Raw genomic sequence first — 27,787 nt, forward strand, 5'->3', positions numbered from 1 at the left:
AAGGATACAGCCCAGAAAGTAAGTGCCTGTTGTGGAATTCTTTCCATCGTTCAAAATCTGTATGCTCTTCGCTTTCAGTTCTCACGCGTACTGTGGACGTTTTTCGAGGCAGACGACAGAAGTGTATCTTTTAAGGTTTCTTTTTGTGTGACATTTCTTGCATTCTTCACCTTTGGCAGGACAGTTTGTGTCTTTTGCATAATGCTAAACGTCTGAAACATGCACCGCTCTTAGCAGTCTGAGTTTGAGAATGTTCATTAGAATGACCACTTCGTCGTCCTTGGTTTGGTTTTCCACCAACAGCACCAACAAGTCCATCTGTATTGCATGTGATTTTACTTGTGCTGGTACAGAGGGAGAGAGAGAGAGTGTGTGTGCGTGTGGTGTAATGTGGTCTGGTGTATAGTGTGTCGGGTCTGTTGTGTTAGAATAACTTATTAATGTGATATTATGGCCGTTCAAAGTACAACATAAAATCGTCGTTCTTTCAGACAATCATATTTCTAAAGTTTGACGGATCACAACCACCAACTCACTAGCATTCGTGATGGCATACATGTTCACAGCGACGCTGTCCTGATTGTGCCTGAAGCTGAAGTGTTGTTTTTACATTTTGTCACACACACAACACACACACATACACACACACACACACACACACTAGCGCACGCACACGCAAACATATATTTTTGTTTTTTGTAAGGGATAGGCGCAATATAAATATACTTTATTATTATTATTATTATTAAACACACACGCACACACACACAACACACACACATACACACACTACCACCACCACAGTCACGATTCCCGGTCTATCTAAAAACATTTGATCTGAACTTGACCGTAATGAAAAATAACACACATCCAGAATACAAGTTAGTGTGTCAAGCTTATCAGTACTTTGTTTGCACAGCCGGCGTCTAAATATAGATCCTACTCATAGTGAAGAAAGGTGTTCACTGTTGGGCGCATAGTAAGAATCCGGGGCAGAGTTGGAATCTCGCGGGACTTCGTCACGCCTCAGTAGATTTCCAACAAAGCGCGTCATTTCCGGAAACGCACCGACTCATTCTAGAAATGGCCCTCCTTTCGACTAGCGATGCCAGTCTGATCGCCAGTCTGCCTCTCGCCCTTGACCATGATGGGTGACCACAGGGAAGAGGTGGACAGTTTTGTCGTGGAACTTACGCAGAAAATACAACCGTGCTCACGCAGAAGAAATATGACAATAGTGTGCTGTTTCTAAAAACAAAACGTACGGACCACATTGAAGATGGGAAGTCTTCGAAGTTCAAGTGGTGGGTGCGTGAAAAGAAGTTTCAGCTCGTGAACTTTCCAGGATTGGACTTAAACGACGTTCTCTGCATACCCAGCAAACAAGAGGTAAGTTCGTAGTTATGAAACGTGACTGAAAGTATTTCGCTATGTTGTTTTATTTATTTTTTCGCATGTTTATTTTTGTACAGTTAATGAGTTATGGTTATCTCAACTGTTGTTGATTCCATGGCTGTCAGTGTCACTGTCAGCCAAATTTCTGTTGACATTGACTGATTGAGACTGAAAGTATCAGATGACATGTTCTATGGTCCATCCAGTGAATAAAACTCAGTTTCAAAGTTCTATGCAACCATGTGTGATCAATGATAATTCAATGTGTAACAGGTTTCCTATAAAACAATCGTCCATGTAATACGAGCTGTGTGCCTGCCATTAGAGTCATGCATTTTCAGTCCTTTAAAGTTTAAATGATTCGTATCATTCTCTGTACTTTTTTCTGTAATACTCTAGTTATAATAACACAGACATGCAACAAAAACATATCCATGTCAAACATTTTGGTTTCCATGTCAACAACCATGCAGTCAGAAATCAAGTTAAAACCTTAAACACAGGCCGAAAAATAAGTTATTACCTTTTGTTGTTCATAACTTTACAGTTACACCGTGACATAGTTACAATATTCTTTAACTTTAAGTGATCAGCTATCATTGTAATAAAAGATGAAGGTGTTCATAACTTTACACTAATCTTGCTAAGTTGCTTAAAATTAATCTGAACAATGACAACTCATGGCTTAAAATTTATTCAGTTACTTCAGACAAAAGCTAATTTGGTTCATTAATATATATTTATATAACTAGTTTCAATATTTGCCCCCAAACTTCCTTGTTCCTTTGATTCCTACAACATTGGTCTTGCTTATGTGGTGGAGCGCATGGGGGTGTTGCAATTACAAAAAAGCGAGAGGGAGAGAGTACACAAACAATAAAAGGTTTGAATACATTGAATGATGTTCTCTGTCCTCTTTATTGCATAACACTCACGCACACAATCACCAAGCATTTAAAATAAAAGTTAAAAATAGGTTCGTCAGACTAATGCTACTTTTCAATAAACATTTTCAACACTTAGTCTGAAAAAGGTGGAAACACATACTCCAAAATGTGGTGTCAGAAGTGGGGTGAGGCAAATCTCTACTACGAAAAAAGTTCTGTTGCCACAACACTATAAAGTCACTGGTGTAACGTGTGCTCTAAAACACGCTATTAAACACGGTAGTAAAACACTACCTAGAACTAACACGCTATGCTAAACATACACGCTATCATAAACACGGTAGTAAAACACTACCTAGAACTAACACGCTATGCTAAACATACACGGTAGTAAAACACGCTATGCTATACATACACGGTGGTAAAACACGCTATGGTATACATGCACGGTAGTAAAACACGCTATGCTATACCTACACGGTAGTAAAACACGCTATGCTATACATACACGGTAGTAAAACATACACTACGCTAAAACATACACGCTATGATAAACATACACGCTATGATAAACATACACGCTATCATAAACACGCTATGCTAAACATACACTATGCTATACACAGTAGTAAAACATACACGCTATGCTAAACACAGTAGCAAAACATACACTGTGCTAAAGCATACACGCTATCCCACCAAGAGTCCGCTCGGCTGGGAAAACAAAAAGTAAAAGCAAAGTCAGTAATTACCGAAGCGACAATTCATATCAAAGTATCATCTCACACAGTCATCAACACCACAATTACAATCATTCAAGTTCCAGTATTACATCATGCATGTTTGGTTTTCTCAATCTAATCATTGGCCTTCTCTTCTGTTGTTAATTACACATCATTTTATTACAGCTGTCAATTTCCAGACAAAACAACAGACCATTTAGCCAAATCCAATATTGGTCCGAGAGGGGACCAACTTTCTGTGCTTGCTGAGATCTAATTCCACACATTCACATGACTAAAGAACAATCAAATTATTGTGCCAATTCCAAAGAAGATGTACCGATAACAAAAGGTCTATTCTCACCTGGTCTACATCATCTCTGGACACGAAGCACTCCCTGGTTCACAACAGCATTCGGTTCCAGGACATACAGCCAACACACACTCCATCACTCCAATTGGTACACACCAACACACACTTTTTCACTTCACAAATGCATCACAAATGCATAATTCATCCAAAGGCCGGCAAGGCTTGACATGTTCTGCCAGTCCAGGCCACAAGTGCGCGTTTGTTTCAACTTTGGCCGAGTTCATTACAACTTTTACTCATTTTAGTCGGGAAAAGGGGAAGGGAGGAGAGGGTCCTACATGACGCTGCTTGATTATGCGTCGCCACCCCAAACATTCTTTTATCAATACGATCTAAACTAATTTAACTTATTAAGAACAAAACTAAGCATTCCCCATTCAGGAATATTCAAACAAATGCATAGTCTGTGTGTTTTCATTCAAACCGAACACGCAGACGTAACCGATAGACACAAGTGGACACCCCTGTCTGTAAAATGACGAAACCCTGAAACCTACGTCATACCGACGTCATACCTACGATAACAGCCTACCACGCAATACAGGCGCTAGAAATTATAATTCTATTGACACAGTCACACAATGTCAATACAGATTTCTCTCACTCACCACACTTAGACTTAATTAATTCATTTTGTAATGTTCATGCAGATTAATCTTAACACTTAACAAGTGTCATCTGTCAGTTGTAGAACTTGTACCCTCTCTTAATTCCAGTAGAAAGCACTATAGTTACAACAGCATATATATAATATGATAAAGAAATATCATTTTGCGCTCTGAATTCTCAGTATTTCTCAGTTAATTATGTAAGTGTCCACTTGATCTGTTGTTGTTGTTGTTGTTGTTTTTGGTTTTTTTTTAATATATATCCAGACCTCAATGAGTTGTTTTGCTATGATTGTTGCTTACTTGTGTGCAGAATGCTGAGTCGCTGCTGGCAAACATTCCAGTGGCTGTGATGCGACAATGTCACTGCCAGATGTTCAGAAAATACAGTCATCAGAGGCGTCTGCAACATGGACGTCCTCGAGAAAAAAACATGTGCGGCATGCCATTTTGCTCAAAACCGGATTTGGCAGACTGGGTGCAGAGTGAGAAATATCACTCCTGGTGGCACTTTGACTGTGCTGGGGTGGAGATGACGAGAGCTGAGGTCTCGGCAGAAGATGTACATTTTGTGTGTGTTGTGTGCAAGGACTGATGAGGAAGTGTTGATTTATGTCTTCTACCTTCCACCTGCATGGGGTTTTTTCCTTCTCAATTTGTTCATTAGTGCTGTATGATGACAGTTCACTCACAGACTTTTCTCTGCACATATTCAGGGGGTGTCCAGAACGTATGTGTGTATGTGTTTTTAAAAATCATGTTGTTGTTCTTTCCAAATCGTCTCTTATTGACTCACCTGAGTAATTGGCGAGTCTAAGAATTCATATACATGTGTCAATCCATATATCCGGCCAAAAAACTTAACATTTGAGGTTAGCTTGGTTGTTTTTCAAGCTAGACCTCTGAAAAATTTAGGGTTCGATGATCTTACAAAGTCCTTTGTACTGGAAACTTGCATTCTCCCAGTAAGGTAATATATTGTACTACGTTGCAAGCCCCTGGAGCAAATGTTTGATTTGTGCTTTTGTTAACAAGAAACAATTGACAAGTGGCTCTATCCCATCTCCCCCCTTCCCCCGTCGCGATATAACCTTTGTGGTTGACAACGACATAAACCACCAAATAAAGAAAGATCTTACAAAGTGACCTCAGTTTGGTTGACCCTCTTCAAAATTTGGGGTCACAGCGGGGTCATGTTCGTTTCATTGGATTAAAACTTGTGCGTTGAAGCTATATCAGATGTTTTTGAAGCTACAGGTTTGAAACCTTGTATACTTCTAGTGTTTGATAATCTCCAGACTTGACCTAAGTTTGATTGACCCTTGTCAAGTTTTGGGGTCACAGGGGGCCAGTCATGTTTGTTTCATAAAACCTAACGTTGAAGTTATCTCAGATGTTATTGAATCTTAAGCTTTGTAACTATGAAAACTTCAAGGGTAGTTGTAGTTGATAGCCAACATGAATCTAGTTTGAGATACCCCTGTCACATTTTGGGGTCACTGCGTTGTGTCATTATTGCATTGCACAACTTTGTTACATTTTCCATATGTTTAAATCAACATATTCAGGGGGTGTCCAGAACGTATGTGTGTATGTGTTTTCAAAAATCATGTTGTTGTTTCATAGTGGCACTGGGTTTCTTGTGCAAAGTTTAAACGAATGTGTTTTGTAATTTTTTTAGTCGTGCTGTACAGTTTGACGCCAGTTTACAAGTAGTGCTTCTGCTGAGCATCAAGATGTGATTAATGTATTTTTGCTGTCTGTCTTATGGATTCTTGTGCAAAGTTTAAACAGAGGCATTTTATGATTTTTAAATTGTGCTGTACAGTTTGACGTCAGTTTTCAAGTAGTGCTTTTGCTGTGTGATTATTTTGATGTGATTAATTTATTTGTGCCGTCTGTTTATTTTTGTGTGTGGGTGTGCCAAGTTTTTACAGAGGTGTTCTCCTGTGAATGTGAGTTTTAAGTAGTGCTGTACAGTTTGACCCCAGTTCACAAGTAGTGCTTCTGCTGAGCATCAAGATGTGATTCATTTATTTTTGCTGTCTGTCTTATGGTTTCTTGTGCAAAGTTTAAACGGATGTGTTTTGTAATTTTTAAGTTTTTTTTGTGCCGTCTGTTTATTTTTGTGTGTGGGTGTGCCAAGTTTTTACAGAGGTGTTCTCCTGTGAATGTGAGTTTTAAGTAGTGCTGTACAGTTAGACCCCAGTTCACAAGTAGTGCTTCTGCTGATCATTAAGATGCGATTCATTTGTTATGTGCTATCTCTTAATTGTGTGTGTGTGTGTTAAACAGACATGTTCTACTGTGGCATTTAGATGTGCTGTACAGTTTGATTGCAGTTTACAAGTAGTGCTTCTGCTGTGAGATCATTGTGATGTGATTAATTTATTAGTGCTGTCTATTTGTTGGGTCAGTGTGCCAATTTCAAAGTGTGTCTTCTGTGACATTATAGTGCTGAACAGTTTGACCCCAATTTTCTAGTTGCTTCTGCTTTGTGATCATAATGATGTCACTAATTTTTTTTCTTGTAATTTTCTTGAAGTATAGTTTTTTGTGTGTTTGACTGTCAAGTTCAAACAAGTATCTTCTGTAACTTTTGAGATTTGCGTTACCGTTTGACCCCAGTTACCAAGGTTTGCCTCTGCTGTGTGATAATTGTGGTGTTATAAGTTACGTTTTGCAGTCTTTTGTGATTTCTTTGCCATCGATCCATTTTCATGCAAACAGCACAAACTAAGCAGTAACGTACTTTGTTTTAATCAATAAGGCAACTGAGGCTGTATCCTGAATAATGTCATTATTGTGGGTATGAAAGCTTTGTGCACCGTAAAATATGTTTTTACTCTTGAACATTTCTTCTGAATTCCATCTTCTAATTTTTGTATCTCTGTATTTGTGAACAACAAACTTGCCTAATGATGTTTGCCTTTCCATTTTGTGTGTATAAAACTAAATGGAATGGTGTGTGTGTGTTCATTGGTGCTCATACATTTTATGTGGTTTTTTTGTGGGAGAATTAAAGTTTTGATTTGCATCACTGATTTCTTTGTGTTGGTGTTCCTGTGAGACTGTGGGGTCAAAGACAAGCATTTGACCTAGGGTGTGAGTGTGTGTGTGCATTGCTCCTCAAGCATCATGATGTATGAATTGTCTTTTCTTGTCTCAATATAATGACATATATAATTTCATGCGGCTTTCCTACTAAGACAGAGAAGTGATTCAGAGTGAATCAAATGAAACATAATGCATGTGGGACGTACAAAAAAAAATCTATATAATTGTAATCATGTGAGGTGTTAAAAACGTGCATAAATCCCTTCAATTAACAAGATGTTATGGTTTGAGTACCTGAACCAACCTTGTTATTTTTTCCGTTTTAAAGCCAGGCGAGGCTTCTTAATCCTCACCTTAAATGCTCAAATTCGTTTTGGGATGCGTGCTGCCCCTGCAATCCGCCAAGGCCTAGGCGGCCCTTGGACCCCGGCAGTAAAAAAAAAGTTCAGTCGCAGGTAAAATTCAGACTACCACCCATGTAGTGTAAAGCCATTAATCACAGTCATAAGTTTGTTTTCATATTCTGTTTGTTTATAAATTCAGTTCATTGATCTCTGTTTTGGTCTTCGCTTTGTTGCTTTGGTTGAAAAAAGTGACCTTCTCTCCTTCTGAGAAAGCTACCTCTCTTGTGTGGTGTGTGAATTTAATTAAACAAATCATGAAATGTATGCATTGGCAGCTAGTGCTTCCTTCCCTTTGTTTATCAAAGACCAAAAGGCATTATTCAAAGAAAAGTCATACTCAACTTATATGATGCAATCAAGCACACAAAATGTAGCACATATAACATAGCACAGTTGTTCCAAAGAAATATAATGTAGCACATATAACATAGCACAGTTGTTCCAAAGAAATATAAGAGCATCCCTTGTACCCCCAAAAAAACACACACACCTTGCTTAGCATCATAATGATTGGGATAGGCAGACACTGGAGATGTATTCAAATATACCATATTACCAGGTTTTTCACATATGCACACATTTAGTGCTAATTTTTGCATTAACTGACTTTAATCCTTTCAAATTCTTACACCCTCTGTATGAAAATTATGGTACCTCCTGTTGATCTTGTGCCACCAGGACAAGTTGTTCACAACCATTACTTAAACTGTTTCTAATGATGAAAAAAGTGTTGAACACAAAAATATGTCATTTTGTTCTCAGTATTTACACATTCTCAAGTAAGTAATAAAAAATTGTTCTGCGCTTCTGCCCATATATATAGCTGTTGAATATATCCCTTACAGAAAAAAAGGCCCTGTGGCGAGCCTCGCAGCGAGGTCGCAGCGAGCCTCGCTGCGAGGTCGCTGCGAGGCCGTAATTTACCATGCAAATTAAGTTTGCTGCGACTAAGTCGCAGCTAGCTGCGATGTAGTTATATATCCTTATATGGAGATCCCACCCGCGAGCTTGATATGAGGTCGCGGCTAGCTGCGATGTTCCCTGCGAGCTTGCCGTGACCTAGCAACAGCTAGCCGCGATGTCCTGGACCCCTTACTGTGAGCTTGCCGCGACCAGGTCACAGCTAGCCGCGACCAGGTCACAGCTAGCTGCGACCAGGTCACAGCTAGCTGCGACCAGGTCACAGCTAGCCGCGACCAGGTCACAGCTAGCCGCGATGTTCCTGGGATCATGCTGCGGCTTGCCGTGATCTAGTCGCAGCTAGCTGTGATCTAGTCGCAGCTAGCTGTGATGTAGTCGCAGCTAGCCGCGATTACCTCGCAGCTAGCCGCGATTACCTCGCAGCTAGCCGCGATTACCCGGACCTATATGTGGTAGTCACAGCTATATATCCGCGACCATGTCACAGCTATAGCTAGCAACGACCAGGGTGAGCCGGGATATCCCTGGCCTGTCCTCCAAATTCTTACCACGTACAAGCTTTCCTTGAGCCAGCTGCAGCTACCTGTGCAGTTGTCACGGTTTACTGCGATGTCCATGAAATCATCAAGCAACGACCTTCAAATTTCACAGCAAGTGAGCTGCAACCTAGTGATGAGTGATAACTTACTGCAGTTATGCAGGAGGAAATGCTTTACCAAACCCTGAACATTGTTTAGATGGTTTAAAGTCCCAGTTAAAATATACCTAAACCCTCCCAGAAAAATGCTGCAACCAGCTTGTAGGTGCATGCAAATCCTTTCGCACTGACAGGCCATTGTGCTACATACATTCTAAATTGACTAGAGACAGAAGCAGTTCAACACATGCAGACGCATATTCTCAAATGTAAAACAAACAATTGGTTTAAATTCAAATTATTTAATAAAAGCTCATTTGGCATAAATTCAGATTAAATAGAGCAAGCTGTATCCTGCGATCAGGACGAACAAGTTCATCAGAGTTCACAATTTGTTGCCGAAATACAAGATCGCCAGCACTAGCAATCGCTCATGCTGGTTTTTTTACCAATGTCACATGGGTTTAGCTAAAGGTCTCGTGAGTAATTTTTTGTTTAAACATAAACAGCTGCTTAACCTTTTTTCCAAAGTTAATTGCAATACACCCTAAAAGTAAAAGTGTAGAGCTAAATAAAAAAAAGTTTGGTACTGAATATCAGCGATATAGTTATTATGAAAAACTATATTTCGAAAATGAAATCAAGACAGTACATTACAGGCTAACCAGTACATAATATGTTGCATACCTACCAAGTAGTGTATGCACTCTCCAAGAAGTTCTCCCCAAGGTGGCTGAGTGCATCAGAAACAAAATCAACAGAGATGAGATTCTTCCGCTTTTTCGCGGAATTCTGCTCAAAAGTTGATCCCCAGGACCGTTTTCCTAAATCGTCCAGATCCCTTGAGAAAAAAAAGGGGGGGAGGGGGGGGGGGGGGGGGGGGGGGGGTAGAGGTTGATTATCAAAAATCTGACCTGCCAATGACTGAATCTCCCAAAAGACTAGACCGGTTTTTGATTGTCCGGACCGACAATACCTCCGACAAAAAAATCTCCGCCGAGCTCAAAACCAAAAATCTACGAAATGAACTTTAGACCCGTGTACGAACTGTCCATTTGGGAACAAGTTTCTCCTCATCATCAGTGTCTTCATCGCGGAAGTTCCTAAATGGGCTGATTTAGTTGTTGACTTTAGCCACTTTAGCAAGATGGCGTCGTCAATGCGATTGTTGGCAGAAACAGAACATGCTTTAGCTTCTGAGATTGATAAAGGGCTAAAGAACAAATGGGTTTGGGCGTGGAAAGACGAAATTATAACTACCGAAGTGAAGGGACAAAAACTGTCCATCCGTCTCGGAGATTCGGTTCAAAAGTTGAATGTTCGGGGAAGGCACAATGCACGTGGTGTAATAAAGTACTGGGCTACAAATAGAGAGGCAAGAGCGTGTTGAAAGACCATTTGACCACATATTTGTCCTTGTGTGCACACTTGTGTTTGTCAGTCTGTGAGTGTGATGTTATTTTCAGTGACTGTTGTTGTTTATTTGTGAGATTCATTCTAGAAATGCATGAACAATGCCCAAAGTTCTAATCAAAATATTCTGCTGCTAAGACTCATTTCTGAGCAATTTTTTGTTATGTAAATGCTAAAAACGCATCAGCTTCAGCCCCCTGACTCCCACAAGGGGCGTTGCCCCTGGACCCCAAACTTCCTTTACCCTCTTATGTCAAAATTTGGGAATCTCATCTCTGAATCAAGATCTCTGACAACCTGAAGAAATGCTGTTGTTCCTGTCTTCCCACTGAGGTGCTCCTTGAATTGCTTCTCCGTGCGATCAATGACACCACCAATCCGATCCACAGGAAAGGTAACTTCTGGGAAGAGCTTCTCAAACCAGGAGTGGACCTGAAAAAAAGTCAATATCAGTCTGTGTTCCAAAAGATAATATACCAGTGCATGAACTATGCTGCAGTATAGTAAAAGGGACAGCCAAAGAAATAAATACAAATTATCAATGTCTATTATTATTTTGTAATTAATTTTAGTGGATAAAGAAAAGACGCAAAGGATTGCTAGCCTGTTTATAAATACATAAGCATATCTATAAGACAAAAAAGAGTTGTGATCAACCGAGTACTTACCACTGAAGAGGGCTTGCCACTTTGCCTCTGTAACAGCAGCAAAACCTTGTTTGTCAGCCCCGGTGGATTTGGAGGTCTGCCACGGCCAGAGGCAAGAAAATAGTTAGCAAGTTGTTGGTGCATGTGTGTCATCTGGAGAAAAGAACAAAAAGTAAGTTATAACAATAACATCAAACACTACTTCTGCAGAAAGAAAAACACCATTCAAACTCAAAGAAGAAAAGTCAGTTATTTCATTTTCAATAAATGAAAAAGCAGCTACCAGTATTTTATAAAAAATATATCTGTAATATCTGTTTTCTCACACGAAATAAGTCGACATACATGTGCGAAACATTGCGAGTCCGCAAAACGTTCTCAGAGTCAGCTGGTGAATTCTACTTTTGGTTTCCACTCAGCTGGTGCAAGAAAAGAAGAAGTTATGTGACCAGAATAAAATCAGTTTTTGAACAATATGCAATGTTTTCATTTCGTAGATGCACCAGAAATAGTTTTCTTTTATATCTTTAGATACATTGTCAATGATTATTTTCGTCATTAGATTCTATTGGGTTAGAGAAAAAAACGAAAGCGGTTCGTAACACAACCCTTCCACTTGAAACACAAACAGGCCATCGAAGTCGAACCACTTCGTCAAATTCAGTACAAAATACCTTCTGTCATTTCGTACATCCGCCATTAAAAACATTCAATCAATACTTTAATATGTCTAAACTTACCGAACAGAACATCTTGAATCGATGTGCCGGACGAAAAGAATGCTTGGGTCGAATTTGTTGAGTCGGTAATCGCGGCTTGAGCCACCGGGCGCCATTTTCAAAACTGCAGGCAAAGCTATTCGAGCCTCGTTTTGGGCGTCTTGCTCGGAGGACACATGTCGGACTGACTTCATTTTTTGCTTGTTTAAAGAAAAATTCGAGCTGAATCGAATGGTGTATTTCATTTGGCAGTGTGATAAAGTTGTCGGTAGTTTGATTTTGAAAACTTCAACCGCAATTTTTGGTCACTTTGTTTTCCAGTTCTCAAAATATACGAAATTATAGAGCTAGCTCTGCTCTTTTAAAACACCTATTGTAGTTTCTTTGACGCGGAGCAAGAGAGCGTAAAGTACGACGACCGAACTGAAAAATGTTGCGCATCACAGCGCGCGGAGGCTGTGTGAGGCTGAACGGTACTTCAATAAAATATTCATACAAAATCACATAGTAAACACAAATTAACTAACGAAAATGGTATGTATTTTGATGTGGTATACATTTTTTATTTTATTCGGTGAATTTCTTCACATTTTTGGCATCTTCAGGTGCATTTCTCTAACCTTCAGTCATCAGTTAGTGGTTCTAATAACCTTTAAAACAGCATGGTCTGGTCCTTTGAAATGGGGTGGAAAAAATCCCGATTGCGGCTAGGAGCTAAGTGATACAAAGAAGGTTTGGGGTACCTATAAGATCACAGAAAGACCAGTGGACGATACCTTCCGCCTGTGATCAAGACCTGGGAACACATAATTATTGCCGTATTAGACTATGTATGCTTGTTTGTCTAAAAATACGATCAGTATGGTTTAATGATTATAACAACTTTACAACTCTGCATTTGATCAATGGTAACCGCTTTTGTCATTACACATTGAAAGAAGCATTTGGTTTAAATGTTTTGGTAAACTTTTTAATGTTGCAACGGTCAAATGTATGGAGTACACCTTTTTTTTCCTGAAAATATATATATATATATGCCAAATTTGTTTGAGAATACTCCAAGCGCAAAACAGCTAGGGTTCCAGCTATATTTTTTAATGGAATTGTTTGATCGTCACACTGCCAGTTAAAATTTCTCTTGTTTGTTGGTGTGCAAGCTATATGTAGTGCTTCCATTCGTGTGCTGTCATATGTATGCTCTGAATCTGATCATTTCTGTTAAGTCTTTATAATATAGGCTGGTTGTACACTTTGAGTTTAATGGGCAATAGTAAACTCCCTAAGCTAAATGCAGTTAGCAACACATCACCATGGTACTTTCTAGCTCCCAAATTTTAAAGAAGCACAAGATAACACTTTACCTGATTTTTAAATGGAAATGCAACATGCCATATAAACGGTTGCGACCATCTTTGTGAAAATATAATACTCGAGTTTAAAGGTGTTTGTCTACATTTTTATACAGAAATCGGCATCAAATACTAAGTCTAGCTATTCCCTACAAATATCAAAAATACACTCCCCTTCGATCAGGAAGGACGAAGCCAGGGTAGCCGATTGAAAATTCATGAAAGTAATGCAGCGTAGTACGATATCCTTATTTGGCAAATGCCAAGGGCAAAAGTCCTCTCAAATACCATGCATTTCGTGCGTTTAACAAAACATCGTGGACAGCGCTCTAATACACTGTGTCAAACTGTTGCTGTGATTGTGTGGGTGTGGCTGTCAGCATAGTGACATGAATTTGATTGGTCGATATTTATAGTTAAAACACATGCTCTCTCCACATGGAAATCAAAACATTGGAAGTGTTATACTGTACTTCTCAAAAATAAAAACTTTTTTTACATTTATTTTTATTTTGTTAAAAAAATTTCCCCATGCTTCATTCATCATCTGACATAACTTTTTAGCGAAATCTAACCATAAGATTATTGAAAAAAAAGCAGAAATGTAGACGACCTTTAAGCCTTGAATTTTGCTTCAACAACATTTTGTGTGAAACTACAGAATAAAAGTCTCTGGCAATTGGTAAACAAACAAGAATTTCGGGCTGCTGATTTATACATCCCTTTAACAGAAGAATTAATGCCAAAATACACTTTTTGCTTAAAAACAAAAGAAAATATTTACTTTGTAATATTTTTTAAAACATGAAGCAAGCTGAGTGTTATGTTTCTGAATAATATTTGCTGCCACCATGTCTCATTCTTGTGCCAAGATGGTAAGAATATTTGCAAATAGGGCCACTCAGAGAGTCAGACACAATAATCGCTCTATAAGCAGGCCCCTCCATATGATATTGAAAAAGCCTCCATTAAGGTCCCGGCTAGCTGTGATGTTGTTCGGAAACTTACGCCAAGATCGCAGCTACCTGCGAGGCTCGCGTCAAGGTCGCAGCTACCCGCGATGTTGTTGCGAGGTTCGCGCCAATTGTCGCAGCTAACTTTGATGTTGTGAGGCTCGCGCCAAGGTTGCAGCTACCTGCGATGTTGTTGCGAGGCTCGCGCCAAGGTCGCAGCTACCCGCGATGTTGGCGCGAGCCTCGCACCATGGTCGCAGCTAGCCGCGCTCTTGTCGCGAGCCTCGCGCCAGGGTCACAGCTAGCCGCGATGTTGTCGCGAGGCTCGCGCCAAGGTCGCGGCTAGCCGCGATGTTGTTGCGAGGCTCGCGCCAACATCGCGGCTAGCCGTGACCAGCTGCGACTAGTTGCTGCGATGTGTTTAGATCGCTGCGACCTCGCAACGAGGTCGCAGCGAGGTCGCAGCGACTTTTCTTTTCTGTAAGGGTATAATCTTTCTCTCATAGAACACACTTGGGACATATACATACATGCATCTTCAATTTCTGTGACACTGGGTGTTCCCAATGACACAAGAATGGCCGGTCACAATGAGTTAACAGTCAATAATGTTAACAATAAACCCGTTAAGATGCAGGCGGCATATCATAATGAATTTGATACTGAATGCTGTTGGTGGCTTTTGTATTGACAATAAAATATAAAGAACGCAAAAGTTTACGGAATACACAGAAATTATCAAGCGAGTTTGTTAATGGATTTTACTTTACAATAATAAAACATACTTACTTTTAGATAAAAGAAAAGAATTAAGTGCAAATACAATTTCCACTCAGTAAGTTACATTTTTGTGCAAACTGACCCAAACTAAATGTTAACTGGTCCCTTGACTCCTACTTACAGTTACCAAATACCTACCCTGAACCCAACTATATACATGCATAGATGTTTGGCATGATGATGATGGTGTGCTTGGGGTGTGTGTGTGTGCGGGTGTGTGTGGAGGGGGGGATGCATAAATATAGCCACACACATACCCAAACCAACTATACTGTTTCAACTTTAACACAGTACATTGAAGAAGAAGACAATCAAGCAACAATTAAGTTACGCATGTGTTGTCAACGTTACTTAAATTGTAAGGGTAAACTTCACTAGCACCAGTTAAAATGGCAAACTGAAGCGCTCGATCGTTTGTTCAGAACGACGTCAAAAAGATCGTAGCCTGACTGAGTCAGTGTTTACTTTTTCCAAGGTTCGTAAGTAAGAAAAATAGCAGTTGATATGATTTTGTCTAATGCATCTGTTTTATTACAACCAACTATTGATATTTTAAACATACGCTGATCATTGTAGTCCATCAATTATCATTTAATAATCGCATTCTAAGAAAGAGCAAAATTCTTACTCTGCGCGCGGTTCATTTCCAGAATCGCGTAGCGCGAAGTTGGAATTCCAACAATGGCGGCCATAGTTGGAATTCCAACAAAGCGCAGGTCATTTCCGGAAAAGCGCCGCTGACTAGATGGGACGCAACATTCACGAAGCGCCTGTTATCTCGCTTTGCTTTCTGTGCTGATCGCGACAGTCGAACTGACACTCGGACTACAAGAAAGCTAAAAAGTATCTCATTGTGTCCAGTTTTGAACTGCCACTCGAATTACAGGACCGCCAAGAAATATGTGTGTCCATCTAATTATGTGTATCACTCACAGGGAAGAAATTAAGGTGCACACGAAGTGACTGTACTTTCGCTTCGCTTTGTTGTTGTGCTGATGACGACAGTCGAACTGCAACTCGAATTTTAGGACCGTTAAAAAAAACAAGTATGTATATATCTGTGTCCAGATAACTTTGGTTTGTGTACCCGCGAATTGAGAAGATTAGTATACTACAAACAGTCAGCACTGACGATTTTTGGAGTTTTCCAATAAAGGACGCCATAAGTATGCAGCGTATTCAGCGAAATGGTACTGAGACATTGGCGAATGGAGACACTCCTATGGGAAGACAGCTATATCTAACCTCATATGTTTGTCTGTTGGGTTCCGTTTGACACCAAGCGTTCGTAAACAACGACATGGAGCTCTTTAAACGTTGCATGATGTCAAGTAAACCTTCTTGGATAACTTATGTTGTGTGTGTGACAAGTTTCCTCTATCTCTGTTTCTTTGAGGACTGGGAAGAATATCTCTACGACCCAAACCTAGCTTGCTCGTTTCTCACCGTGACTGTGCTTGGAGGACTGTCGGTCGTGACTAAGTGTAATACCTACATATTGCTGTGTTTCGTCTGCAAAGCGTGGAGCACTGTGAAAAAGTCGGGTTGGCTCAGATGTGTCGCGTTTGTTGTTTGTGTCTGCATCTTGTCCTGTTTCCTTCTGGTTGTGATAGTCTACGGTCTTTTACTTGTGTGGACCTTCAGTAAAGACGCAGTGGTGAATACCATGGAGAAAAACATTGTGTATATCGGCGATGATAGCGGCGAGAAACACTATCTGCCTGTATCATCTCAGGTTTATAAACGTCGTCAGGGAGAAGACTCAGAGGTTATGCAATGCACGTTTGACGTCCTGTGGCCGAGCGACAGACGTCCTCCAGACGACGTGTTTTCTAACTGGACGTGGTCCCTCAACAACAAGCCTATCTCGTGGACCTCTCGCCACACATTTAAAGTGACGTGGAAAAAGCTTTCGGGAATTGACCAGTTGCTCTGGGCGACCAGACTTGTTTTTATAAGACGTGCTGGCAAGGCGAAGTGGATGACATACAAACATTTGTTGGGACTAAGCTTCTACAGAGCCACCGTGCAGTTACAAATAAGACACATGCAAGCATCTGACTTTGGTTTGTATCAATGCAATTCTGCCGAAGCGAAGGCGCGTTCAAGACAGGCAGTCCAAGTACGTAAAAATAAAGTTTGGTCCAGGCTGTGGTACCAGAATACGCCCCGCATTCATTGGCTGCGAAAGAAATGGTCAAGCAAAATGTTACTTAGAAGGATACCATATTTATTACAACTTAGATTTGCAAGGCTTTCCGTGAAGATGAATGACCTACAGTCATTCATGATTGAGGAATATGATATATTTGAAGTCAAAGAAACACTCGTGGAAACGCGTACATTGGTGCTGCCACCGGGCGCAATGGTTACTATCCACACAGAATACATGTGGAGTGAGATCCATCATGATGAAATAGCAGTCGATGTTCTCGTCAATTCCAGATCATTACATGAAGTTACCAGATCCTCATACTGTTCGTGGTCACTGTTTTTGTACTGCTGGTTGACAGAGGGTCTTCGTGATAGCTTCCTCCTTGACAATGCTTCAGGAATCGAGTCAAAAACTTCCCCTAAAAACAACAACCACAAAAGATTGCAATTGAGATCATATTTATTCTGTCTTGGCCCTGAAACCTACGGACAGTGGGAAGTGGAAGTTTCAGGAAGGTTCTTTGACCATTACGACAAAAGATTCAAAATGTTTATCTCCATCTTGCCTTTTACAGTTATCATCGTCCCTTGCAGACAAACGCTGTACTTTGATCTTTTCTCTCGTAATGGTTTGAACTGGACAGAACCGGAGTCGGTTGAGTTAAATCGAAGTCTTACAGATGAAGAACTGAAGATTTACTCTGAACTTGCTCAGGCTGAGTCAAGGAGCTTTAAGTACGAGGAATATTTCTTCTTTGGGACTGCTTTGTTGATTGTGTACTACCTCGTGCGTTTCTTTTTGAGGCGTGTCAGCAAAATCGGTGCGTTCCTTAAGAAAAATGTCTTGGAAGGTCCAAGACCGAAACAGAACTTTGAACCAAATAACTTTGCAAACCCGAACAGGCAAACGCAAGATCAACACTACCACGTCTTCTTATCGCATTCAGAAATGGAAGTGCCCAGAATCGAGGAGGTGGTAGAGCAGATGAAGGTTGAGCGACAGAGAGTGTTCTTCCCGTTTCACGACATCCCCCCCAACAGACCCATCCTGCCAACCACTGACGCAGCCATTGAGAAAAGCGAGCGTTTTGTCATCTTTTTCTCTGAGGACTATGTCGAGGACAACATGTTTGAGGCGGAACGCATCGTGCATCACGTCAGAGACAGCGGTCAAGATATTCGCAAGGCGATCTTAGTGGTCAAGCTGGACTTTACTGGCCTGCCGGTGTGGTTACAACAATGCACTGTGCACGACTGGACATTCTTTGGATCCAACACTGACAGTCATCGTGAGAAACTGAATTCTTGGTTGGGCAGCTGCACCCCTCTGGAGGACTGTCTTGGCGAAATCAAGATGGCAAAGTTCTTCTCAATTATTCTTATTGTTTACTGTGTTTGTAGTTTCCTGTTCATGGTATATATTGGGACCGGCCGGCTGTTAATTGCACTATATTTGTGTCTGTGTGTGATTTCAGGTCTCCTGGCCATCTATAATATCAAGCTAGAGACATGGGCCAAGAAGCAAATATCTCAATCTTAGTTGTGAAGCTGGACTTAAATGTGCTACCGGGGTGGTTAAAACAATGCCACATGCACGACGTAACAGCCTTTGGGTCCAACACTGACAGTCATCTTCAGAATCTCAATGAGCGCTTCTGGGGTGAAAACGCGAGACAACTCCTGTGATCTAGCCGCGAGGTTCCGCCTGTTACCATTGTCTTTTTACCGTATAAAATGCACGACTTACACACGGTTACCAAAGCGACATGCTATTTGGGACCAATGCACGTTTTTAATTTAGTCAAGTTTTGACTAAATGTTTTAACATGGAGGGGGGAATCGAGACGAGGGTCGTGGTGTATGTGTGTGTGTCTGTGTGTCTGTGTGTGTGTGTGTGTGTGTGTGTGTATGTGTGTGTGTGTGTGTGTGTGTGTGTGTGTGTGTAGAGCGATTCAGACTAAACTACTGGGCCGATCTTTATGAAATTTGACATGAGAGTTCCTGGGTATGATATCCCCGGACGTTTTTTTTTCATTCTTTCGATAAATACCTTTGATGACGTCATATCCGGCTTTTTGTACAAGTTGAGGCGGCACTGTCACACCCTCATTTTTCAATTAAATTGATTGAAATTTTGGCAAAGCAATCTTCGACAAAGGCCGGACTTTGGTATTGCATTTCAGCTTGGTGGCTTAAAAACTACTGATTGAGTTGGGTCATTAAAAATCTGAAAATTGTAATTAAAATTATTTTTTGTATTAAACGATCCAAAATAAATTTCATCTTGTTCTTCGTCATTTTTTGATTCCAAAAACATATACATATGTTATATTTGGATTACAAACAAGCTCTGAAAATTAAAAATATGAAAATTATGATTAAAGTTACAATTCCGAAATCGGTTTAAAACCAATTTTATCTTCTTCTTTGTCGGTTCCTGATTCCAAAAACATATAGATATGATATGTTTGGATTAAAAACACGCTCAGAAAGTTAAAACGAAGAGAGGCACAGAAAAGCGTGCTGTGCAGCACAGCGAAACCACTACCGCGCTAAACAGGCTCGTCAGTTTCACTCCGTTTTGCACAAGCGGCGGACTACGGTCATTGTAAAAAAAAAATGCAGTGCGTTCAGTTTCATTCTGTGAGTTCCCACAGCTTGACTAAATGTAGTAATTTCGCCTTACGCGACTTGTTTTCCTTTCTCGTGTGATCTTGCCGCGAGGTTCCGCCTGTTGCCAGCCGGAAGAAAGAAGGGACATAACCTCACCAGAACCGCCCATTCTTGGTTAGGCAGCGGTACCTGAACAATCGGATCTTCGTGGCCTAATGAGGCTTTTGAGACTTGACGCATTGTCGTGTTTGTTCTTATGAATGTGTATCGGTATTTTGGAAGATCTGTACTCGTAAACGCCGTTGTGGCTGTGTGTATGTTCAGCTCTTATGATCATAATACGATACATTTTAAAGAACACTCCTTTCTAACATCTGACAGATATTGTGGACAATCGTCTTTTGAGTTCTTCATTGAAATAAGTACATGTATTGACTTCTTATCTATTTGAGTATAGAAAGCACGCCTGGGCCACATTCTGATACTGTATACAAATTATTTGACGTTACAACTGAGTATGTCTGTGTGTGTGTGTGTGTGTGTGTGTGTGTGTGTGTGTGTGTGTGTGTGGCTGCCTGCCTGTCTACCAGCGCACGTGTGTGCTAGCCTCTATGTGTGTGTGTGTGTGTGTGTGCGTGCGTGCGTGCGTGCGGGCGGGCGTGTGTGTGTGTGTGTGTGTGTGTGCGTGCGTGCGTGCGTGCGGGCGGGCGTGTGTGTGTGTGTGTGTGTGTGTGTGTGTGTGTGTGTGTGTGAAAACTATGGAGTATGCGATTACACTTTAGCTTGGTAACACAAACACTTCTAAATCACTACTGTATCTCAAATGTTGTCTACCGTGTATGATGTCTAAACCAACGACTGCAAAGAACTTCCTATTTTTCCTGTTTATATGTGTTTGTTTATTTTTTAAGTTAGATGGTTAGTCAATCAGTCAGTCAGTAAGTAAGGCAGTTAGTTCAAAGACCCTTTTCTTTGATTCATGCATTGTTTTGTTTTTTGTATGTCCGTTTACTACAAAGGCAACTACGTAAATAGTTTGTTTGTTTGCCCTTTAATTAAATGTTCGATCAACTTATATTTCTTGTTTTTGATACCTCGTTCGTTCGTTCGTTCGCTCTCACAACTCTAGATACATAATGTAGTATCTTTATTGAGATTGTCTGAAGGACTGCACTTTAACAGCTACGACAGCAACAACAATAGCAACAACAACAACATGGTTTTTTCATTCAACATCAATGTGATCTTCTAAGATATTAGTATGTCGGCGGATCTCTACGAATGATAACTAATTGGCTAATCCAAAACAATCTTCCGTGTAATTGTATTTGTTGTCGCTCCAAAATATGTGTGTTTATGTTTTGCTTCGTGTGTGTGTGTGTGTGTGTGTGTGTGTGTGTGTGTGTGTGTGTGTGTGTGTGTGTGTGCGTGTGTGTGTGTGTGTGTGTGTGTCTGTCTGTCTGTCTGTCTGTCTGTCTGTCTCTGTCTGTCTGTTTGTCAGTTCTGACAGTGTCTTTGAGTGACTAATAAGTATTATTTCTCATCACATTTTAAGCCTAAGAGGTGTAAATGTTCTTCTTGTTTAAATTTTCTCGCACACAATAAAACACACACACAAGCACACACACACACACACACACACACACACACACACATAAACACACACACACACGCACGCAGGTACGTACGCACGCACACGCACACACACACACACACACACACACACACACACACACACACACACAATCGACTTAGCCTCAAAGCAAAATTAATTAAGACTGGAACGGCTTCCTTAGCCCAACAAAACTGTGTGAATTATTCACTCATCTTACAGCCTTGTTCGACAGAGCGTGACGACCAATCACCTTTCCCCTGGCTCTGTGCAGACAACTGAAACGGCAACACCCCCGGGCAGGTGTGCAAGACATGCAACCTAAGTTAACTGTATAATTAAGCCGGTGCTAATAAGAAACAGACACACAAAAATAATCCCGCAGGAATCGATCCGTGATCAAAGACACGGAATAATGATTCAAACAGAGAAACAGTTGCAGCCGCAACAGCAAGAAAAGCAATACCAGCAATAGCATCTTTCTTTCTTTCTTTCTTTCTTTATTTGGTGTTTAACGTCGTTTTCAACCGTTCAAGGTTATCGCGACGGAGCAATAGCATCGACAACAACAACAAAATATCAGCAACAAGAACAAGCCACATTTAAATTTAGGCTAGTAGACCACTGGGCAGTCACTAAGCCCACGTACAGGCGTTCTAGCCAAGGATAAGGATAAGATTCCTATTGTCCTGTTCGAGGTTACCCTCATGGAAATTCAGGCTGCTTTCTCCCTGGGGAAAGCGAGCTGCCATACAGTATACGGCGCTACCCATTTTGTCGTTATTGTTTTTTTCCTGCATGTGTGTATTCATGTTTCCAAGTCCTGAGACTTCCGCTGTGAACTTGAGTTCTGTATCGTGCGCATGCGTGCACACGGGGGTGTTCGGACATCGAGGAGAGTCTGCACAACGTTGACACTGGGAAATAAAACCCTCGCCGATAGCGACAACTAGTTCTGAAGCCAGCGCCGCTACCGACTGAGTTATTTCCCCGCCCAAGACCAGTTACAGTTCAAAAAGTAAGGCTTTCTTTTCTTTCTTTATTTGGTGTTTAACGTCCTTTTCAACCGTTCAAGGTTATATCGCGACGGGGAAGGGGGGGGGGGATGGGATAGAGCCACTTGTTAATTGTTTCTTGTTCACAAAAGCACTAATCACAAAATTGCTCCAGGGGCTTGCAACGTAGTACAATATATGACCTTACTGGGAGAATGCAAGTTTCCAGTACAAAGGACTTAACATTTCTTACATACTGCTTGACTAAAATCTTTACAAACATTGACTATATTCTATACAAGAAACACTTAACAAGGGTAAAAGGAGAAACAGAATCCGTTAGTCGCCTCTTACTACATGCTGGGGAGCATCGGGTAAATTCTTCCCTCTAACCCGCGGGGGGTGACCACCGAGGCAGTTTTTTGATCAAGTTACAATCTTAAAAATGATCATATCAAATCAGTGGAGCCGAGTTTCCTTCTTTGGCCCATGCATTAGGATTCAGCAAGCTGTATATATACAAGATGTCAACAACCACCACTGATATAGCAGTATCCCTTCCTTATTAGCCCTCAAGCAATCCATTTAGGGAAAGCTGATGACAAGCCCTCTGCTGCCTTTCCGAGCTCTAAAACATCGCAGAACACAACCCTTGGCAGGAGTGTTTATGTTATCGCTCGGCCAGGAAAGAACAAATTTGCAAGCAAGACAAGGAGGAGAAATGAATTTCTGGCTGAAAATGTGCACAGTTTAAGAAGTCACACACTGAGTCAGTTTAGTAGATAGAGACATAGTCAGTACTATCAGGGCTGCTTAATAATAATACACACATTTTAAATCATCAGAATACACTCTCTGCAATCTTCTATACTGATTGCACAAAGAAACATTCAATGCGGAAGAAATCAGTTAAATACTGCTGTTTCCTACATGTCGAACCGGTACATAAGAATCACATTACACCGCCAACCGAAAGACCAAACTTGTCAAAGTTTTGTAAGTGAACACTACATCTTACAAGCAACAAAATATGCATGTTAGTGCATTTACACCTCCAGCATACATACAGATTAAACTTATTACGCTTAAAACAATATTTATGCTGTTTTCAAGAAAAAAAAGTGAGTGTGGTTTAAGCTTTTTGAATATTCCGCGCAAATTTCGATGCTCCGCCTTGCAAGGTCACGGCGGCCGCTAGCTGCTGAAATCTGTGGCACCATGCATAGGCGGTAAAGGCGCCTTCCTGTAACATTTACGTGGTTTTAAGTGTGTTTAACATTTCTCAGTTCCTGGAGCCCTTGCAATGATTATAATGATGACAAGAAGCAGAAGTTTCAAAGTAGTGTTACAAAATGTGGTTGTCTTGAAACAATTAACACAGGGTTTTTTGACTCACATGCGAAGCAAAAGTGAGTCTATGTACTCACCCGAGTCGTCCGTCCGTCCGTCCGTCCGGACGTCCGGACGTCCGGACGTCCGGAAAACTTTAACGTTGGATATTTCTTGGACACTATTCAGTCTATCAGTACCAAATTTGGCAAGATGGTGTATGATGACAAGGCCCCAAAAAACATACATAGCATCTTGACCTTGCTTCAAGGTCAAGGTCGCAGGGGCCATAAATGTTGCCTAAAAAACAGCTATTTTTCCCATTTTTCCCATTTTCTCTGAAGTTTTTGAGATTGAATACCTCACCTACATATGATATATAGGGCAAAGTAAGCCCCATCTTTTGATACCAGTTTGGTTTACCTTGCTTCAAGGTCAAGGTCACAGGAGCTCTTCAAAGTTGGATTGTATACATATTTTGAAGTGACCTTGACCCTGAACTATGGAAGATAACTGTTTCAAACTTAAAAATTATGTGGGGCACATGTTATGCTTTCATCATGAGACACATTTGGTCACATATGATCAAGGTCAAGGTCACTTTGACCCTTATGAAATGTGACCAAAATAAGGTAGTGAACCACTAAAAGTGACCATATCTCATGGTAGAAAGAGCCAATAAGCACCATTGTACTTCCTATGTCTTGAATTAACAGCTTTGTGTTGCATGACCTTGGATGACCTTGACCCAAGGTCAAGGTCACATGTATATTGGTAGGAAAAATGTGTAAAGCAGTTCTTAGTGTATGATGTCATTGCTAGGTTTAGTTACCCTAAAGGTCGAGGTCAAGCATGTGAGTCGTATGGGCTTTGCCCTTCTTGTTCCATGTTGAGTGCAGCTGAGAATAGTTATGTGTGAACTCAGTTATGCTGGTCCTCAGTAACCGAGCCGCTACTGTCGGAACTCGCGATAAAAGATAGGCCTAACCACAAAAAACACAATCGGCACTTTCTTGAAAAATCTTCCTTAATCTATTGGTATATATATGATATTACACTGACTAACCTTTTCATCTAAACCCTAGTTCTTCTTTACGAATGAATGTATTTTCTACTTTTGACGAGAAAAAAATAAAATGTATTCAGCTAGAGCCTATGCTTTCTTACTGCTGGGTCGGTGTCTGTAGCAGACGATACTTTGCCGCTCTGACAGAGAAACTGAATACAAGTCTAGAGTAAAGATAATGCAATGAACTTCGATATTTATCAACAGAGACAAAAGGTTCCTTTGGATATGCTTTCAAATAGAGATATTATATTCAGCAAGTATTTGTGTTGTTGAGTCAGTAGTGCATGATAACAGAGATATAATATAGCCTACATTGATCATCTATCTACATAATTATGTCTGATCACTGATGATAAGTTGGAACTCCATTTTGACAATTTTAACACAGATGCATATATTTTCGGGAAAGTGGGTGAAACACTGTACACTTTTCTTGGCAGTGCGGCGGATCTATCCAATTATAATTAAATTCCAATCTTTAATCCCCCCCCCCCCCGGGCCTCTCTCCGGCTGCTGTTTCTAAAATCATCTTCTTTTATTTTGTTAATCTGTTTGGGGGGCTGGGGAGGGGGGGGGGGAGATTGTGTGCTTTACAGAGCTCTGTTAAACAGATTGCTATTTAACCTGTGTTACGGCCACTTCAGTGAATGCAACTCGGTTCATCCATACTGTGGCATACATAATCCCGTTTATTTAAGACGGAAGCACGTGACCATCCTGGCAATACTCTCTAGATAGATAAAAGAAAGTGTTAGCAGATTATATTTCACAGTTTTGGTTTTAATCAATAAGTGCTTGAAGCGATTTTAAATTAGCATAATGATTGACCTTGCTAAAATGTGCAACTGAGATACTTTATCGAAGTTTTTAATACAACATTTTGATGCAGTCATGGCAACGCGTATGCTTCAAAATGTCGTCTGCAAAACCCCCACATACATAGCAAAAAAGCTCTGGTCTTCGCTTTGCAGACTTCTCCAAGAGTTTTTACTGAGACTCGGTTCCGAGATTCTGAATTATAAACAGTGGCCACCAGAGATAAACAACGCCAACTCGCCTGCAGGCTAGCGGCGAAAGACAAACCGTTTAACGCTTGACGAGCAGGGGCTAGTGTTTTGTCAGCACACGCTAAACAAAACAAGGCAGCTATAACACAGGACTGTGAGCTCTAATACTGAATTCGCCTCCACTGTTTTGATATGACTAGCAGATCAATGACGCGCGCTGTCCCTATGTCCAGTTACAACCCTGACAGTAAGACAAGTAGATCGCTGACGCCGTTCCAAAGTCGAGATACATCCTCAATAGTTAGACGAGTAGACCACTGATGATGTCTTTTTGTCCAGTTACAAGTCCTGATGCAATCCCTTAGTCCAGTTACTAGTCTTATTAGGAAAAGAAGCAGACCACCGTAGGCTGTGTTTTAGTCCAGTTACAGTCTTGTTAGTCAGACAAGTAGACTGGGCTCAATGCATAGCCCCTCCATACTTTTAGGATTTCATAGCGCTGTGGAGCGCATAGCTATGAAACGCACAATAGAACTCAGCGGTCCGCATGCATGGGGAGAAATAGTGCCTACAATAACTAAGAGCGGCTCTATTTTTAACACGTAGATAGTGGAAGGGATTCCCCGTCATCCTGTGTCTCTGCGCATGCGTCAAGCTTTGTGATTTTTCGCGGCGGGTCAGTTTTACACCATTTGCCGCAGACAGTTTGGAAAGCCCGTCTCGTGATAAAACTTGGCTCTCGTGGTTTGCAGCCAAGTTTCAGTCCTAATATACAGCGAGGCAGGTAGACCCCTAACGCAGTCCCCAAATCAAATTATCATTTTTTGGATAATTTGTCGAAATGATCAGCGCAGTTTCGGCAATATTCAGAAGTTCAGGGCACTCTTGTGCGGCCCGATTCCGCTGACCGTGAGAGAGAGAAACCAAAAGAGAAAGAGGGTCAGGAAAAATCCGTTCAACCTTAGAAACATACGTCTCCTATTAGAGACAGGCGCCACTGCCATTATTGTCAGGGGGAGGGGCGGGGATGTAGCTCAGTCGGTAGCGCGCTGGATTTGTATCCAGTTGGCCGCTGTCAGCGTGAGTTCGTCCCCACGTTCGGCGAGAGATTTATTTCTCAGAGTCAACTTTGTGTGCAGACTCTCCTCGGTGTCCGAACACCCCCGTGTGTACACGCAAGCACAAGACCAAGTGCGCACGAAAAAGATCCTGTAATCCATGTCAGAGTTCGGTGGGTTATAGAAACACGAAAATACCCAGCATGCTTCCTCCGAAAACGGCGTATGGCTGCCTGAATGGCGGGGTAAAAAAACGGTCATACACGTAAAATTCCACTCGTGCAAAAAAACCAACACGAGTGTACGTTTGTTGTGTGGTATCAGAGACATAGATAGAAATGTCTCTGGTGGTATGTGCAGGGCCAGCGACATTTCTGACGGGCAAGTGACGTTCTTGAGGTTACTCGCCCGGCTGGCGAGTTAACATTGTGAGATGTGGCCATCCCTGGGTTACACGTTTCAACTCTTCATTGGAAGCAGTCTGGCTGCTGATTTGTGGTATGTGTCTCAGTGGAACAACACTCTTGTCACACATAACCTGAGTAGATCTGTTGGGGGTGGGGTGGGGTGGGGGGGGGGGGGGTATATGATCGTTTACAATGGCAAGAATGTATCTTTAAATCTCACTGAGTCCACGGAGAAAGATCTTCGCCATTGACCTAACAACTAGGCGACAGTCTCGCCGTATTCTGCAAGGTAAAACGAATCGATGCCAATATAAATCCGTCATGAATATAGATGACACAGACATAAAGGCACATTCCTTCTCGTGTAAGCGAGCAAGTGAACCACCAGAGACTTAGGCCTAAAACAAATAGGTGTGGTTACGGTAACCCGACCTACCCTATTTTTAGGGGCCGATCCTATAGCTTTTTATTACATTTGTCAAAAAAACAAAAACAAAACAAAAAACGAGTGCAAAAGACGCAATGAAAGCGAAAGCGCCCGTGTCGCACACTTATTTCCCTGTCAAGTAGGTTTAATTTGTACACATTAAAAAAAAAAGTTTAAAAAAAAAAGTGATTGCCTACCTACCTACCCTATTTTTTTGGCTATGTTACCGTAACCACACCTATTTTTTTTTT

At 41.1% G+C, this 27,787-nt stretch overlaps 1 protein-coding gene and 2 long non-coding RNA genes across 4 annotated transcripts; 1 reads left to right on the forward strand and 2 right to left on the reverse strand.

The window, feature by feature from the left end:
* The first annotated feature begins 855 nt into the window (after window positions 1-855).
* Window positions 856-7,022, forward strand: LOC138947615 (uncharacterized). The gene is made up of 2 exons (XR_011449730.1): window positions 856-1,389; window positions 4,299-7,022. It is a non-coding gene; the product is annotated as an uncharacterized lncRNA (long non-coding RNA).
* Window positions 2,295-4,281, reverse strand: LOC138947617 (uncharacterized). The gene is made up of 2 exons (XR_011449732.1): window positions 2,638-4,281; window positions 2,295-2,576 (listed from the first exon to the last, which is right to left on the reverse strand). It is a non-coding gene; the product is annotated as an uncharacterized lncRNA (long non-coding RNA).
* Window positions 7,023-9,514: 2,492 nt separating the features above from the next.
* On the reverse strand, window positions 9,515-12,696 carry LOC138947618 (uncharacterized). 2 transcript variants are annotated; one of them, XR_011449733.1, is made up of 3 exons: window positions 11,805-12,696; window positions 10,715-11,217; window positions 9,515-9,845 (listed from the first exon to the last, which is right to left on the reverse strand). XR_011449733.1 is itself a non-coding variant. In XM_070319130.1 (3 exons), the coding sequence occupies exons 1-3, from the start codon at window positions 11,814-11,816 to the stop codon at window positions 10,658-10,660; spliced, it is 336 nt and encodes a 111-aa protein (XP_070175231.1). In that variant the 5' UTR covers window positions 11,817-12,696; the 3' UTR covers window positions 9,861-10,657. The 2 variants fall into 2 exon arrangements, 1 of the variants encoding a protein (XP_070175231.1); XM_070319130.1 differs by lacking the exon at window positions 9,515-9,845 and having other exon boundaries at window positions 9,861-10,849; window positions 11,086-11,217.
* Window positions 12,697-27,787: the final 15,091 nt, after the last annotated feature.

The sequence above is a fragment of the Littorina saxatilis genome, linkage group LG14 (genome assembly GCF_037325665.1).
Source record: "Littorina saxatilis isolate snail1 linkage group LG14, US_GU_Lsax_2.0, whole genome shotgun sequence".
Lineage (NCBI taxonomy): Eukaryota > Metazoa > Mollusca > Gastropoda > Littorinimorpha > Littorinidae > Littorina > Littorina saxatilis.